The sequence below is a fragment of the Xiphophorus hellerii genome, chromosome 17 (genome assembly GCF_003331165.1).
Source record: "Xiphophorus hellerii strain 12219 chromosome 17, Xiphophorus_hellerii-4.1, whole genome shotgun sequence".
NCBI classification, from domain to species: Eukaryota; Metazoa; Chordata; class Actinopteri; order Cyprinodontiformes; family Poeciliidae; genus Xiphophorus; species Xiphophorus hellerii.
In genome coordinates this window covers 19,204,726-19,223,061 of record NC_045688.1, presented here as the reverse complement: position 1 = coordinate 19,223,061, position 18,336 = coordinate 19,204,726, and the positions used below count along the sequence as shown (strand labels likewise).

The window sequence follows — 18,336 nt, the reverse complement described above, 5'->3', positions numbered from 1 at the left end:
AGAAATGTCAACAGGAACAGTCTGTTATCTCCCAGTCTGATGAAATATTTATGGGCTGCTATGGCTCAAAAGAGCTAAAATGTTTTATGCCATTAAATGATGGTTCTAATCTTCAGAGAAAAGCTATGCTCTGACCTGAGAAGCAGCTTAGTCAGAACTGGTCTGGATTATGTTGGACGGAAAAAAATAAGTAAAAAAAACCAAAACATTTACTGGCTGAAAGAGGGAAGCAAATCCATATGACCTTGGAACTGTCAGAATCATAGCAAAAAGCTGGGTTAGAGTTGTGTTATTGTTCTCCTGAACTTCAGCCTCATGTAAATGAGAGTAAAGGCAAGAGCTGGCAGGTCTGGCTGCTCTGCAGGGCATCTGAAAGCACAGTGGGGGGAAGTTTGGAGCTGCAGGCACCATTCTAACTGTAGTTTATTTCAGCTGTAAAACACATGCAGTGCTTGATACCTGGAAGCACCAAAATCCGATCTAACAGGAATGTTTCGTAGATCAGAAAGAAAGCTTAAGAGAGTTTGTTGAAGTTCTGATGCAGTACTTTGCAAAAAAGGGTTTCATTCTGCATTTATTCACATGATTAACTACCAAGTATGTGAGGAATACAGCACATGCAACGGAACGTGGAAGGAAATTCATGCATTGTTTTCATCATATATTTGGTAAAAATCTGAAAAGTGTGGCATGCATTTGGGGCTCAAGAAAGACTTCTTACACTGGTGCACTCAAACTTTTTTTTTTTCAGGTGAGCAAACACAAAAGGAAGGTGCATTCAACATAACATAACATAACATAACATAAAGTTCTTTTATTGAAGCAGATTCAAGCCAGGCAGCTTAATAAAGTGCTTCACCTAGCTGAAATGTAAACTTCATGCCTTATTGCCTATTATGTCATAATTTCCCTATAAAATTATGAAATAGTAAAAAAAAAAAAATCTAAATCATAAGTGCAAATATTTTCACACTGCTGAACAGCTCATGAACATCTGAAGCTGAACAGTTCCCTATACTGAAGCCATTTTCCTTATGGAAAATTGTTTTGGACTTGAACTTGGCAAAGAAAAGTTCTTCTTTTGCTACATTGTAGGCAATGTGGAACATCAACAAGTTCCCAACATTAAACTTGATCATCATCATACTGTGTCGTCTGAGGATCCATTTCCTGCTGAAACACAGCGGGGAGAAGGGACACCTGTGGTGTCATGCTGTGGGATGCTTCTCTCCAGCAGAGTAAATACATGCAAAGTAAACCTGTCTGAAAACCTTCAGAAGACCAGAGGCCGGCGTGGTTAAAGCTGGACCATTGCTGATGCCTCTTCCTGCCTGAACTTGCAGCAAGGCACAAGAATCTAATTCTGACCGCTGTTAATTACCTCCACATTCCACCATATCAGCTGTTTGATCTCCTTCTGCCTGGCACAGAGCTGAAAACCTCACTCACATTTTCATCATGGCTCGTCTTCTATGCAAGTGTGAGAGAATGCGCAGCTTTAAACTTCAATGCTGGAGATAAGAGGGGCATGTGATTACAGCATTCTCATCACTGCCAACTATTTGGAAGGTTTATAAAATAAAAAAAGAGAGAAAAAAGTGGGGGAGAGCTGAGTGAACTAAGATGTTCCACATGGTGTTAGGAGATGACCTAAGTGTGCACTGTTTGTGAATCAAAGGCAGCAGGTTGGCATGAGATCAAGAGCTTCAGGCCTTCTCTCAGTCTGCTTTCATTCCACCTCTGGCTGCAGATGATGGATGGATTGGGTTTCGAGCAGCTGTAAACCTCGCCGCTCGACGTCTACCCTTTCCTGTTTCTAATCACCGTTTCGTTTGACTCTAAATCTGAAGCAGATCAGTTTTTTTTTTTCATTTTCAAATACAGCAAAGCTCTGTTGGCTGTTGTGTACGTTTGGTGGAGGGGTGAAGTCTTTTTTCATGCCGCTTGGTCTCTGCCTACAGGAACAAAGAGTCTCCAAGCCACAGCAACAGCAGCCGTCACTGATCCTGGAGCAGCAACATGGACACATGTGACATAGAAATCCTGGCTAGACTAAACCTACAGCTCTTTTCACAAAGATAACAGGTACTACCTGTAAGGTGGCTTTGTTAACTCGGGCTTTCAGCTGCAGGATCTGGATGTTCTCACATGGGAAAGCGGTTTTCACACACATTGTCTCAGTTTTATCTCCAAACGGAAGCTTAGCTCCCAGTCTGCATGTCACTACAAGTTGTGCACATCTAGAGGCAATTTAGTTGATTGTTTGTAAATCGGCTCAAGCTCGGTCAGAATGGATGGAAAGAACTGCAACAAGTTCCAAACTGGGTTTAAGTCTGGACTTTGACTGAATCCGCTGATTTATTTTCAGACACTGAATTGAAGAGAACTCTGGGATGCTGTTTTATAACCTACCCCTGTTGTAAACATCCTTCACACAACAGCTGCACTTTTACTCATATGGAAGTACACACAGCTGGACAGTAGTGCGCCAACTTCTGAATCCAAATGGTTTTACTGTGGGGTATCAGAGTAAAATGGGGGTGGATACATATCCATGCCAAATAAGGGTGCAACGATTGTAGTTTTTTGGCTGCAAAAGCCTGAGCTGCTCATGCTGATTTTTTTTGTCTCAATAGTTGCTAAATGTAGCAACAGTTGCTAAGTTGACTACAGTGGGGTGATATTGTTAACCGCTGATGTGACCTGGCAGTTAAGTCTCTCTCATGGCAGAGCAAAAAGGAACACTGGCCCATCTCCTAAAATTAAGGATTTATTGGTGCAAACCTTCCAGATTTTTATCTGCAAGATCTTTTGTTTTGTGTCCCATTTTTTATCCATTTCACATCAAATCCCAATAAAAAAAACTGAGGTTTGTGGTGGCAGTGTGACAAAGTTTTTTCTTGCTAAATTTAAGTTATTCCTCTCTATTGTTGCTACGAAAATTACACGTACTTTCCTGCTAATATTGACTCTGAATCTGCTGGTTAATGAATCTGTTGTATGATTATGCATTTTAATTACACCTGTTTACAGTGTATTCTGGTTTCCTGGGATGACAGGAAACTTTACTAAGATGGCGCCATAAAAATAAACTGAGGGAAAATGTAAACTGAATGTTGCTTTGCAGGAGAGTGTCTTACAGGAAGTTGCCTGCAACTGCTGTGACAATAAGCAGCGCAACTGTTTGAGACTTTGCTGGAAGAATTATAGCAACAAAGACTCAGCCAAGCACTAGAACTGGGAAATGAGCAGTCACAAGAAAATCATAAACAACATGAATATGGAGTAAATTGTTTAGCTTTCTTCACTTTATAGTTCTCACTATCACCCCCCGCACTGCTAGAAGCAAGCTTAAAAAAAACAACAAAAAACAAAGCAGTATATACTCACCAAAGTGAAATCCCACTGTGCTCCAGTAGTGAGAAAGGTGAAAGAGCCCCCCCTCCGCAGTGACCTACATGATCATGAAAACAATTACAAGGGAGGATCAGGATAAAAAGACCATTCATCTACATGACAAGTTTGTTTTTTTTCTTGAACATTTGAGGGAAGATTGCTTCAAACAACCCTTGATTGTCCCATGACCCGGCTTAGGAGTGAGTAAATCTGACTTCAAAGCATTCACAAAGGAGATATGAAAGAATTGTTGCTCAGGATGGTGTCATGAGGAAACTTTTCCCTCCCCGTACCTACCACAGCCTCAGCATGATGCAGCTGCAGCCCAGACCAACACAGACAGATAAGGATCCACCCGGCCAGGGAAACGCTGCATAATCCCAGTGGGCCTCCTCACTGACCTCCAGGCTGACTCTGGACCATTCACTTTACTATTTGAAGGAGGAGGAGTCATTAGTCATCCCTCTCTCACTCCCTCCCCCCTCCCAAAAAAAACAACTTATCTTTTTTTGGCCTTGTCCCCAACAAGGTTATTAATGTTAACTATAAAACTAAAACATACTGAAATTCCACATGTGATCATTTTCATGTTTAGGAATCCATGTACAGTACAGACCAAAAGTTTGGACACACCTTCTAATTCAATGGGTTTTCTTTATTTTCATGACTATTTATAAAGCAAGAAATCCCACTTATTAACCTGACAGGGCACACCTATGAAGTGAAAACCATTTCAGGTGACTACCTCTTGAAGCTCATCAAGAAAATGCAGAGTGTGTGCAAAGCAGTAATCACAGCAAAAGGTTGCTACTTTGAAGAAACTAGAATATAAGGGGTATTTTCAGTTGTTTTACACTTTTTTGTTTAGTGCATATTTCCACATGTGTTATTCATAGTTTTGATGCCTTCAGTGTGAATCTACAATGTCAATAGTCATGAAAATAAAGGAAACTCATTGAATTAAAAGGTGTGTCCAAACCTTTGGTCTGTACTGTATTTATTATCCTTTTGAACTGATGTGAAATAGATTTTTTTTATTATTATTTTACACAGGAAGTTTATGGCAACTCCATGTTCCTCCTGTCAGAACTTACACTAGTCCACAAAATGACGACAGCAAAAGTTTGGATGCAACGACAGTCAGTTTTTGTTCAACAATAATTGAAAACATTTTTTGGAAATTCATTACTCAATCGATGGAAACATAATCACAATGCAATACTTTGACCTTTTTGAAATATGCACCTAAAGATTAAGCAAAGTAAAAAAAAAAAAAAAAACCCACTTAAACTACTATTCTAACTAATAAAAACTAAGCTAAGACTAAACAACATTTAACTAATAGTAACTGATAAAAACGGGCAAACCCAGTTTAAAAATGAATTAAATCTGACTGAATTAGATAAAACGTCACAATAAAAACAACATTAAACTAAAATGAAAAACCCAAAACTATTACAACCCTGGTCTCCAACCACAGAGGGTGGATCCCTGCTTTCCTTCAGCTCACTAGTGTGTTAAAGAATCACAGTGATGTTTGGGTGAATAAGGTCACAGAGGGAACAATTACACAACCCATTATGCTCAGCGAACTAATGCAATCACAGAGAACATCAAAGCAGCAAAAAGGATTAGTCTGATACCAACAATTAACTGTAACTCTGTTGAAGCATTTTTTTTCACATGCTTGTATGAGAAATTGGCCCCAAAACATGGCAAAGTGAAGCATGGAAATTATGAAAGAACTAAATAAATGGGTTACAACTTCAATGCAGACGGGGGATGAAAACCCAACGCAGATTATCAGACACAATGACAACAGGGTGAATCAAAACCACTGCTGATGCTCATCCTGTATAAATAAAGTCTGCAGTGTCTGAACATTTAATGATACTGAAGATGAATCTCTTTTGGGGGGTCTGAAAAAGGCATCCGGGGAATGTCGAGCTGCTCCGAAACACTTGTTCAGTGTGAGTGTCCTGCGAGCACTGAGTCATTCCAGTCATACTACACACACATACACACACACACACCACAACTGTCGTCCCAAAGCGAGAGCTGCAGGCAGCTCTAGACCTTCCTCCAGCTCTTCACAACTCCCACCCTGAGTCATGCCCTGAGAAGTCACGCAGAGCTTTAACAAAGATGATCAACATGGAGCTTGTCATATTAGAGTAGCACACTGCTCACTGTATGGTGACATAGTAGACCATAAGGGAATTAAAGAAGTTTACCTGAAAAATATAAATAGGGTTGTATGCAGAGATGCTTTTTCTGTGTGGTGTTGAGAGACTTTTTATAGTTCTTGTTAGCATTTTCAGAAACTGGGTAGAAATTAAAACGTTTGAATTTCCTGTGAAAATCCAGGTTGAATGCAGAAAGCTGTTTAACTAAAGTGAGTTAAAGCAGAACTGCTTGTTGAAGAGTCCAATGTAACAGAAATAAAAGGCAAAAAATGTAATGAAGAAATACAGTAACAAAATACTGAACAACAGAAGCTAACAGTAAAGCAGAAACCTTCAAGCAGTAGCAGCTTGAAGTGTGTTTTATGCTTGATCCATGTACATTCCACAGGGCAAATAGACGTGTGGAATCAGGCCGACAACTTTTGCAGCACTTGTACTCTGAGCGGCTCATCCCCCCTCAGCGGCTGATTTCTACCAGGCTGGGGACGAGCCTGGTAGCCTGGCTTCATCCAGAGGGTCTGGAAGCCTCGGCTGTTGAGAGACAATTGCTTCCTGGAGACGTGGATTCTGTTTAAGTTTGAAATGATTGGATTTGATTTTACTTACTCACACTAATGTTACTGGAAACTGTGTGCGCTGTAAACAACCTTGTGGGGATTAGGGTCACAACATTTTGTCAGCAATTAAATGTTTTAAACATTACTCTTGCTCCGAATGCTTCTCCGACTTTACTGCTAAATATTAGGAAGCGTAGCCAACACGGACTGAACGGCTTCGTTCACTTCTTCTGCTGCCATTGTCAAACAACAATCCTATTTAGGCAGACTGCAATTCTAAACCAGTGCAGGAAATCTCAATGGGAGAAATCTATAATGAAGCCAGATGAGAACTGAATGGAATTGCATAACAATCACCAGGCAAACATGCCTGTACTCTGCTAGACTTTAGGGGGCAGCGTAGGGCGCCTATGGAACGTGTACATCAGTATGCAACGTGTCTAGAAGTAAAAACCACAGTTAGTGGTAGCAACAGTAACTTGCCATCATCAACGTACGTGAATGGGTGAATGGCTGACTTTAGCATGAAGCGCTAGTCCATAGAACTATTTATCATTGCAGAACAAGTGTGACATAGCACATGTCATGTCCCACACACCAAGGCATTTACATAAGTGTTGTTTTTTGGAAAATCAATAGGACTTGATCACATTAAAGACAAATTGACAACAAACATAAAGTAAATAATCAAATGAAAAACAATGAGGGAGTGGTTATGTTTAGTAGATAGGTTCCATGAGTCCTGGGACCACCCACATTAAATGTATGGTGGAGAAGCAGCAGTTGCTGTTCAGGACCAGAACACACTGCAGGAAACAGGAGAATGAGAAGCTTTGTGGGTGTCCTGAAAGGAAGTTAGTGTGCTATTTCTTTCTAAGGAGAAATTCTGTTATGTTTTTATGGCTGTCTCTCTTTTATGATCGTTCTTTGTTTTGCCACCTGACCTGAAAAAAACTACCATCTTCTGGCAAGTCTGGTTTCAACCCATAGCATATCTCTGAACACGCCCACACACACATCCTTTTCTTTACTTAACACTTTTGGTCTTTAGCCATTATTTCAGTCAGTGTTCATCCTGGGTCTTGTCTTACTGAACTACAGTATCTAAAGATGGCAATATTTTTCACGCAAACTGGTTTGTCTGCTGTCCTCAAAATAAAACAGTTTGAGGTCAGATCAACACCTGTAGTAATCTTTGATCCCTAACTTATATTACCCATTTTCGTAAAACTCCAAAACCACCTCAAAGCAAGCAAATTTTGCAAAATTTACAAAGTTATTTTGAATTTTGCGGTTTCCACCAACCTTTTCTAATGTGATACTTTAAATTGCAAATGAAAAAGAAACACAATTCAAACACAGTTTATGCCTCCTCTGCATAAGACATGGAAAATATACAAAAGAAATCACCAAGGTGCTCTTTTCACCACTCAACAATATCCTCAAAATTCCCCCCCCAGATTATTCACCACTGAAGTCTCTCAGGAGAACAAAAGAACATGACAACCTTTCTAGAACACAAAAGAGAAACTTCAAGAAGGCAGGATAATCTAAACCATTGGTTTAAGCACAAGTATAGACACCAGTCAGGACCTACCCTACTGCAACCCAAAGCCACAGAGGCCACCTTTGTGACTCTGACTCAAGGTATAAATATGACACAGTGGCTCATTCCTTTCAGCCACTAGCTACCAACCTGGAATGAGATCCATGTTAATGTGGCCTTCATGCAAAGTGAGCAGGATAGTAAGGAAGGTAAAATGTAACTATCGGAGAACTGCATCAATACTTGAGATCTTGCAGTCAACAAGTCTCCACAACAACCAGTACTGATGAGAGGTTTGCCAACGATGCCAGGAAATGAACAAACAAAAAAACTTTTCCTGTTCTGCCATCAGTAGCATAATCATTTAGAGTTCACTAAACTCTGCTGGGAGTTTAATTAGAACTGTGTGCTTAGGTCAGATAAGGCAGCGTAACATCTAAGCAGCAAACACTCCTGTGTGTGTTGGTGTAAATTAAAGGATGAACATATAGAAAAGGACCTCAGTCACCGTTAGGAAGGATGGATGATCTGTGACTCTGTGCGCCTGGTTCTCTTCTGGTTACCTTGTTGGGGTTCATGACATCACAAAGTCTTTGACATACCACCAGATTTTGAATAAAAGCCTGATCATAAACTAAAAACTGTTATTGCTGTTACTAAACATGGTAATGATGTGAAGCATATGAGTGAATGAACAAAGACATTTCTTCCAGAGTTAAAATTCTATGGGAAATCTGTGGGGTGACATAAAGAGAGACCCAAGATTCTGGATAAACTAAGGAAAATGTGCAAGAAGAAAAAGTCTGAGATCTCTTTGTTTTTGTTATCTTATTATCTAAGAGAGTTCTGATTCCATCACTCTGTTACCTTTAGCACTTAGGGCGATGCCATTAGAGTCCAGTGAGAGCATCTGCTTTTGTGAAACTATCCAAATATTATTTTAGCATGTACAATGCATTTCATTGGAATATGTTAGCCATAGTTCTCTTGCAGATGGAAACAAGCTCTCCTCCAGGATATTTTGATGAACCCTGAGATCCTTGTCTGTTTCTTTAGCTGATTGAAATGTTTGAAAGAATAAATGTTTGATAGAATAAAACACAAATTTTATTCTATCAGGATCTTAATGGATGATGCTCAGTGTTGAAGTCAGAATCAATTCAAACCAAAATCTACACAAAATGTACAGTATATAAACCAATTAACACTATTACTCCTATTAAAACTCCCTTTAGTACACATAAATGCTGAGAGTATCAAGTGTTCCATATACCGGATGCCTCTCCTGAGCTTTTATCTGATCTCTGTGTTGTGGTGAAACTGAAAACTCTACCTAGTGACGTCTATATCTGTTTCTCATAACTGCCTTATTCCTCTTAGGAATAATGAAATGAGATACAGCATTAAAAAGCAAGTTGCTGGTGAGAAAATATCAGAAGCCTGTAAGTTCAATCTTATTATGCATGTCAAAATGTGTACATCTTCCAATGAAAGTTTAATTGGGAGAAACCAGATCCCTGCTTGGTGTATTAAACTCCCTACTGATAGATTAGAAACAACTGTGAACCTTAAACACAGGATCTAAGATGTAATCTAAGGTTGTGTGTGTGTTTTTTTCAAGTCATGAGGTCATAAACAGACTCCACAGTGAATGAGTCACTAAACTTACCTAACATCACGTTTCCTATACAAGGAGCACTTGACGCTTGTGTTTACCTTCTTTAGTTACTGATATGACTGTGATTTTGACTGTCACCACCCTGAGGGACAAAGGTCCTTTCTTCACCTTTACGGTTCAGGGAAGCGTGGCTCATGAGTCAGTGGCTTAGGCAGGATCTCTGCTGGGCCCTACCCTTGTTTGTTAAAGCCTGCTAACAGGGAAACTAATCTGACCTGGGGTTTACCTCACTGCCATCCTCTCCTCTGCCTTAATAGTGGCAGACTGTTCTGTCCAGTAAACATGGAAGCACAAACATTAGAAGACTGACAGCTTCTGGAAGCCTGTATATGAGTATCAATGCCAATTTATCGAAACATGATCTCACAGTGCTGAGTTCACAAGCCTCCGTTCATGTTGTTTTAATCTTTTTCCAGCATTTCTTTGATAATCTTTACGATTATTGGTTGTTACCTTTCTATTGTTTGTAGAGTGAGTTGAACATCGGATAGGATTAGCTTATTTGCTAACTTCTATTGCAAAGAGTTCAAACTTTGTGACTATAGGGCAGTAAAATCTGCTGTTGTTATGCAGTGATTTTTTTTAAATTCTGTTCACTACTTCCAAACTCAGAGCTCCCACCATTTTCACTCTATCCACCTCATTCCTGACAGTGCTGCTGAAGGATTGATTATGTTAGTTCAGGGGTGTCAAACTCAAATACACAGTGGGACAAAATTTTAAATTGAACAAGGCTGCGGGCCAAGGTTGAACATTTTATAAATAAATATTGAACAAGCAAGGCTTATATAACTTAAAAGTGCAGGCGTGCATAATTGAGTTGCTAAAAATAATAATAAAACATATAAATGGCATATTAAAATTTAAATAAAAATTGAATGCCTCCTTTCTGAGGTAAATGTCAAAATTTGCTTCGTACACAGGCTAATAAATTTGAAAATAAAATAACAAAACAACTATGAATAAATCATTAAATAAACTATGAATAAACCATTCAGGCCTTGGAGTAACAAGAAAAGGTGCATAGAAAACTTATTTATTGCTCATTTTGCGACACACTGATCTACTCTGATGCAGCCAAGTCAGATATCTGGCATCTTTTCTTGGATGCCAGTTCATCAATGTCGGGGCTCAGAGTTTGAGCTGAGGAAACCTTCATTATCGAACAAAGATGTTCATAAGATAAGATAAGATTTATTGTCATTGTCATCAAAGATGTTCATCAGTCAGGCGTCTCCTGTGAGACGTTTTCGTCATCTTCACTGAGGAGAAAAGTTGCTCACATACATATGTAAACAGATATTCTGTCTCCCACCTGTCCAGAAAAGTTCTATTTTCTGCCTTTCTTTTTGCCATTTTTTGGTAGGGTAACACAGTGACAGCTGTAGTTTGAGGTCACAGTGTGGTTTGGGGGAGAGGGACGGGGATGCGGGGTGCGCCGGGGCTTTCAACCGAAGGAGTGCGCAAGAAGACGGATCACCACCTTCCTAATACATCCATGTCTGCTACCATAAGTGCTACTGACACAGAGGAGGAGGCGTGTCTGCCTCTGTCCTGATTGACGCCAAAAAAACAGCAGAGCATTATGGGATTTGTAGTATAAGTGGTGAATGCGGCGTCACAGCGTAGCCACTGTATAATACCGGAGGGGCCGGCTCTAATATTAATTTGAAATTGCCTCGCGGGCCAAATATAATTACACTGCGGGCCAAATTTGGCCCGCGGGCCAGAGTTTGACACCTATGTGTTAGTTACTTCCATATGACGAAAGCTGATTGTTTTGGTAGGTATTCGAGTAACTGGTTAGCAGTTTAGCTTTGTTTCTTATTTTTTATCATCTTTAATCAGATGAAGCTGAAACTGTGGTTTCAGCTGGTGAAAGTTACACATTTATTATTTCTATAGGTAGGTTAGGGTAGGTTTCTCTATCAGTTTTTTCCAACAAGTGAAGAATCAAACTGAAACTCAAGGTGTTTTCCCATCAGATAGTGAAAATGTTCAGTTGGAACATTTGTTGCATTTTCAGCTGCTGTGGTTCTCTTTCATACTGCATTGTGTCAAATGAACCAAACCCTTTCAGAAACCTGTTCACCTCTTCGAATGCGGTGGTGCTGCATCAAAAATCACTTTAGGAAATGACATTAAAACCTCATAAGACACTTTACACAACTTCCTTCATGAGCTCAGGTAGGATGAAAATGTAAGCAAAGATGGAGTGGTGTCAGATTTTAGTGGTTGTAGGATTTCTCAAAAGACCACAAGCCATTTTCCTCACTAGGACTACACACATGCATTTGTTTTGGATGCATTTACCCAGAATGTCTTGTGCTATAGTTCGCTTTTGGAGCAGTCTCTGGTCTACTTGGTGTTCACATTTGGACCGCATCAGAGTTCCCTCCAACCCAACAGACCAAGTTTTGCAGGCACACCAGAGTTTGCTCTTTTGGTCAGCATCAGAGTTCTACTACACATTCACACCTCCCCAAACAAACCGGACTTTCTAGACAAACTAGAGTTGAGTTAAAGCAAACTAAATATGGCTGGTACTAAGGCACTCTAAAGTTGAACGTAAGATGAAAATCTTTACATCAGCAGTGCTTGGGCTTTGATCCCATTCTCAGTAATTACCAGTCAGTTACCAGTTAAGAATAGTCAATGCAAAACTAATGTCTTACCACTCATTTAAAAGCATGGGAAACACCAGATTCAAACTATGAATCATTAAATATGCTGGCACATGAATCAGTGTTAACTTTTTTTAAAATCATCTTTGGAAAATGGGGATACTGGTAATCTACATTCTACTTGGTTTTCCCAAAGTTTTTTTACCCACATTTTCTCTGCAAGAGTTTGTTCGTTTTCATGTAAATAAGCTGAAACAGAAGCTGCACCATGCATATTTAATGCACTATTTTCAATTGAACAAAATTCAGATAAAGGCTAGATGGACAAATGTTTTTAGGTAAAGATAGGAAAAAGCTTACAGCAACATTCATTTTCTGTTGGCTTCAACACACAATGAAGGGAAGTACTAACTCTGTAGATCATGCAGACATTTTTTTTGTTACAATCCTTTGAGAAAAAAATAGAACCAGTCAAACTGATATTCAACAGGTCAAAGTCTAAAGAAAACAGAAAATCAGTATCACCAAGTCACAAGTCTGATTGGTGCATTGATTAGAAATCTGCATCTTAGCATAATTATATCATCTGTAAATGTGAAGCTGTTAAAGGGTCCAGCAGAAATCTCATCACTCTAAGGAACAGACTGAAATCCTTGGCTGTTAGCGCTGGCTACGTTAAAAAAAAAAAAAAAAAAAAAAAAGCAGAATGGAGTCATCCTCATTGTGTGCATAGTGAGTCGATTTTAGAACATAATTACCCAAATTAATTAACAAAAACATCATCAGAAAATTACCAAAATATGTAGACAAATGGTCATGTCTACACGTGAAACCATATTCTCTATTTCCATGTGCCTAGGTCAAGTATTATTTTTTTAAAATAAAAATTAAATGCCATTTCATACCATTATAACTGAAATTGATAAATTCTTATTTTTTTTAAATAATCCACAAATCATTAAGAAATTGCCAAAATACTCTCATGTCTACACATAAACACATGCAGGACATTGCAGCTAAATGTACTCCAGCTAAATAAAAATCATTCAAGAATGTCAGGAGTGTCCAGCATACGAGGAGTTTTTACAGAATTATGTTGCCACTTTAAAATCAGCCCCAATTAGACCAATAAGAAAAGAGAAATATCCATGTGTGGAGCTACACTGCCCTGAATAAAGGATGAAATCAAATGCAAGTTCTTCAAACAATTCAAATGTGGCAATGATCTGTGGATTTTTCAGGATGATGGAGGACTCCATCACAAGGATGATGTGAGAATAGTCTCACTACAGACCTGTAGGAAGGGGAGTCAAAAACTGTACACATACAAGACAGATATTTTACCTGTTTCTTATGAAAGACACATCTGTGATAGAACAACATTCTTTTTGTTGGTTTCTATATATGGGCTCAGATTTGTTAAGCACTGTAAGGTATTAATAACTCCGGAATATCTTCCTTATGTACTTTTTACATCCTCTACATTTCATGGCAGGACTTTAACCAGTTTTTTCCTACATAAGACTAACACTGAAAAGACCTAAATAAAAAAAACAATGACCTGCTCTGTGCCAAATAACTCAATAATCCCATTAATATTACAAATAGAAAAATATAAGAAACTAAAAGACAAACTGCACATACACGTACTATTTTTGCATCCCAGTGGTCTCCTGCTGCCATCTTGTGGCATTGAGACGCCACTGCACTTAGTCCAGCCAGAATTGGTCCTTTTAATCGAGTACAGCCATTGCAATTCTGCTGGTCTGCATATAATCGCCATGTCGCTCTCATGTCTCATGAGAGCGACATGGCGACTCAGTATTACTAACTGTGTTAATAATAGTGGGGTTCTAACCTGGTTCGGTCCACAAACCAAGTTTAAGCGACTCACCGTCTTAGCGTCTTGTTGTCGGACTCTGCCTCACCCGCGGAACATTTCACCTTAATGTCGGCTGCTTGTTCCTTCCCTTTCTCTTTCTCTGACGGCGACATGGCGCTTTCCACTTCACCGTAATGAGCATCCCAATTTTAACTGTCTTGTTTAAATATCTTAATAATACAATGACTACAACATGAGAAGCTCGTCAGTAGTATTTTGAACATGGCGGAAGACCAAAAATTAACCAATGAGAGACAAGAACCTTCACTGGAAGGGCGTGGCCAAACAGCTTTAACCTGATTAATAACAGGTCAGACATAAGTGAAGAATACTTGCATTATTTTAGGATGGTAACGATATGGAAAACAGATTTACAAAAAATAATAAAAGTGTATCTTAGACATATGTAATAGGAAATTGAACACCAGAGAGAGAGTGAGAGAAAAAGATGGAGAGAGGGCGAGAGAGAAAGTGAGAGAGGGGGGAATTATATAAAAAAGAAGAAAGCAAAAAAGATTATGGAATAAGAAAAGATATCGGGTGTAACGTAAGTAATGTTATAAGGGTTATGTAATGTGAAAATAGAGAACAGCTTCATTATTCATATAGGCTACCACTCACATTCCAGCTCAATAGGTGGCAGCACTACTCCAATGCTGGCTGCCAGCCGCCATTACAACAAAAGAAGAAGAAGCAAACGAGAAACATAAACAAGAAACAGAGGAAGACATGCCACATTCTACAAAGAAGGTTCGCCGGTCTGAAACTATTATGAAGTCAGATTACTACCAAAGACTGAACCGTGTTGCCAGGCGACGCTATGATGATAAAATCTCCGCTGTGGGTGAAGATCCGTATCTAATCCCCCCAACACAGCAAAAACCCGCCAGAGAGTGTCGCATCGAGGAGCTGCCAGGCCTGTGTTACCCTGATATATTCATGTTTCTCATCGAAGTACCAGGTACGTTGGCTCCTATAGTGGACTGTATAATCGGCAGATAGTCTGTAAACTGTTAGTGTTGCATGCAGGGTACAGCGCAGGCGCACTGAAGGCATACAAGAGCCTGGACGCTTATCGGTTCTTCCTCCGTGGCTGGGTCAGATCTCTGATGCTGTGCACCAGGAAAGACAAGTTCATCATAACCAGCAAGGTGAGACAGACTGGAAAACCTGCTGGGAATCAAAGCCAAGCACAGAATAACTGTAAAGCGAAAGGAAACTCTGAAATGTCAGAAAACTAATAATAAATCATTGTGCTTTTATTTCGTTTGTGTACCTTTCACTGAAAACTAGAAGTGACGCTCTGTAGAAGTGTATTTACCCAATCAGTCGCCATGGCAGGAACTGCTAGCAACACTCACTTTGCAGTTGTTAGTCCATTCTTCTTTGCAAACCGATTCCACTGGATTGAGAGCGATTTTCAAGTCAAGCCACAGATTCTGGGTTGGATTTAGGTCTGGACTTTAACTAGGCCATTCAAACCATGAATATGCTTTGATGTGGGGTTGTTGTCCTGCTGAAAGATGAAGCTCTACTCATCTCTGATCAGCTTCCCAGTCCCTGCTGAAGAAAAACATTCCCACAGCATGATGCTGCCACCTCCATGTTGAAAATACATTTGGCCGTTTAAGTGGTCTTTAAAGAACTGGTAGAATTTCTTGTTTGGCTTCTACCTAGGTAGATGGTGGCACTTTTGGTAGCATTGTTATCTTGCAGCAGAAGGTCTTGGGTTTGAATCCCTGCCTGGGGTCTTTCTGTGTTTGTCTGTTCTCTCTGTGCGTGTGTGCGTCCTCTCTTGGTACTGCAGTTTCCTCCAGTCCACAAACATGTCTATTAGCAGCTTTATTTATTCCAAAACCAGTTTGGTTGTGTGTTTGGGATCAATGTCCTGTTGGACCACTCAGTGGTGTCCAAGTGTTGCCTGTTGGTTCCTAGTTAAGTTGAAGAATTTATGTGGTCATTTTCCTCCATCTACTCTTACCAGTATAAAATGTCACATTTAAAGCCTATTTGCTCTTTTGTTTTCCTGTCAGGTGATCCAGTTTGAAGGCCTCACTGAGAATCCTCACCCTGTGTGGACCATCATTGAGCCCAGTGGCCTCGTCGTTTCTGGTCATTGCACATGTATGACGAGTGCAGATGTGGTCTGTTCACATGTTGCCGCCACCCTGTTTGCACTTGATGCATGTAAGTTGCTGTTTTCCCAGCAGTGCTTGTTATATATATATATGGATCTGAATATTTACATACAGTGTTCTGATCTTTTTTTTTTTTTAAGGTGTGCGCATACAGCAGGAGAAGTCATCCCCTGCCCTTCCAAACTCTCCGCGTAACCGGCGGAGTGTCGAACCTGTGCATGACGTCAACTTTTCATACCCAAATAAGAGGAGAAAGGTGCATTTCTGTTTCCTTTAAAGAATCGGAAAAATGACTTGTGATGTGGTGCGACATACGAACATGGTGTGTGTCATTTCAGACCATCAATGAGAATTCAAGACAGTCTACACCTGTAGTTCCACCTGCCACAGCGGAGGAAATAAAGCAGTTTTATGACAGCCTCGCCAGTTCAGGTCATTTACTTTGAACGCATAATAAATTTGGACACATATTTCTGTTTTTACAGTCATGGCCAAAAGTGTTAGGAATGAGAAATGTCAAGGATAAGTGGCTACAGACAATGGCTTATGAAGGGACTTTTAATGTGTTCATTTTTTCACATACAAGAGTCCCGAGCTGGAACCTTTGTGTTTGCATGTTTCTGGTACACCCCTAAATCTGACGCACAAAGATCATCTGCCATCAGCAGCGATGGATGGTGGGGTTAACTTCTGCTACAATAAAGCAATATGATGGGACGTTGGCAAAGACTATTGTTGTGTTAAAGTTGTGCTAAAAGCGGTTGGTCGTTTTTGAAGCTATTCAAGCCTAAAGTAGCATCTTAATGGTAAACATGCAGCAGATAGTGGAAAACTGACTATAAATTACATTTTATAGTGACTGTATGAATGTAATTTGGTTTTGGGATCTGATTTACATTATCTTGTTCAGCATTTCTTAAAACTTGCATACTTTCACAGTCATGAGTATCTTTTTGACTGTAAGAAATGGCATGCTATTGTATTGATGTTATAAAGTTTTACAGAAATTTCTTTTTTGCCCTTGGAGTTGATCATTTTTCACAACAAAACCTTTTGGCCAGGACTGTAGTTCTTTACTCTTAGAGACAAAAGGAATGTTTTTCTGCTGGAGGTAGACACCAGCACATGTTCATGGATAAAAAACTGACGATCATTTCTGTCTTTGTTTTGTTGCAGGTGCTAAGAGTGTAGTGCTGTCTGTGCTGCCAGGCTACAGCGAGGAGTTCAATAGTTCCTCCTGACCTGACTTTTTAGTATTTTTTATATGGATGTATAAATGTATATAAGAAAACTAAACCACAATAAATGTATAGAATTTAACATGAGGCTCCTTTTCTATATACATTACCATTATGTAGATTCAGTTCAGTTTAAAAAAATATCTTGTCCCAAAAACACATTAAAAGTTGTAACTCATCCAACTGTCTTCAACGAGTCATAGTGGATGGTGGTGATGAGGGCAGGAAGGATTTCCTGCAGCAGCCAGTCTCGCAACTATAGCTTCAACAAGTAAGAGGCCTCTGACTGAAGACAGCTGAATGATGGTCTTGTGCTTTATTGCAGTGGTCTGAGGTTTGATTATCAACCTGGAGAGCTTTGATGCATGTCAAAACGATTTTCATTTGAACTGGCACTATGTACATCTTAGTATTTTGTAGCCGTTTATCAGCTAGCGGCTGATACTAGATGTATGTTGATATTTCAATGATTACGTTTTCTTTAGATTTTATTTTAATTGCTTTATAACATGTGCTCTACATTCTGGTCCTCAGGGACAACTGCCTGCATGTTGTAGGCATTTCCCTTCTTATGGGATCCTGCAGCACAGAGCAGGTCATGCAGTCATTTGAATCATTATGGAGCAAAAACAGCTAAAACATGCAAGGCAGAGGAGGAAGTGTTTTAATTCTCTTGTTTTCTTCACACTGCCTACTTCAGTTACTTTAGGTGAACAAACAATGAATGGGAATGAGCATCGCAGTTCATGTAATAAAAGCATGGCTATAAAAAGTCAACATTATAGGAAAAAAAAGCATAAACAGCATAGATTTTGCAATACTTTCAGCCTTAATTTTTAATAAGTTTTATGAGTAATATTTGTGATTTATTTCAAACACACACACAGACACACTGACCCATTGCAGGCCAAACTTCATTCTGAATGTACAATATTAGAAATACATTGAAAGTTGCAAATAAACAGTTAATTTCATTTTTAAGTAAGGAAAATTAACATTTTATTGCAATAACACTCAATTAGTGAATGCTTGGTCATTTGTACAGAATGCATCTGTAGTTAACAACAATGAAGTGTAGAGCGGATCTGGTG

General features: G+C 39.4%; 1 protein-coding gene across 1 annotated transcript; it reads left to right on the top strand.

The window, feature by feature from the left end:
* The first annotated feature begins 14,538 nt into the window (after positions 1-14,538).
* Positions 14,539-17,327, top strand: LOC116737116 (uncharacterized). Its single transcript, XM_032590111.1, has 6 exons — positions 14,539-14,830; positions 14,899-15,020; positions 15,903-16,056; positions 16,148-16,263; positions 16,346-16,439; positions 17,184-17,327. The coding sequence occupies exons 1-6, from the start codon at positions 14,599-14,601 to the stop codon at positions 17,246-17,248; spliced, it is 783 nt and encodes a 260-aa protein (XP_032446002.1). The 5' UTR covers positions 14,539-14,598; the 3' UTR covers positions 17,249-17,327.
* The last annotated feature ends 1,009 nt before the right edge of the window (positions 17,328-18,336 follow it).

Coding starts and splice junctions, on each gene's coding strand:
- LOC116737116 (XM_032590111.1), top strand. CDS start 14,599: ATGCCACATTCTACAAAGAAGGTTCGCCGGTCTGAAACTATTATGAAG. Junction 16,264..16,345: donor ACCCAAATAAGAGGAGAAAG/GTGCATTTCTGT, acceptor GTGTCATTTCAG/ACCATCAATGAGAATTCAAG. Junction 16,440..17,183: donor TGACAGCCTCGCCAGTTCAG/GTCATTTACTTT, acceptor GTTTTGTTGCAG/GTGCTAAGAGTGTAGTGCTG.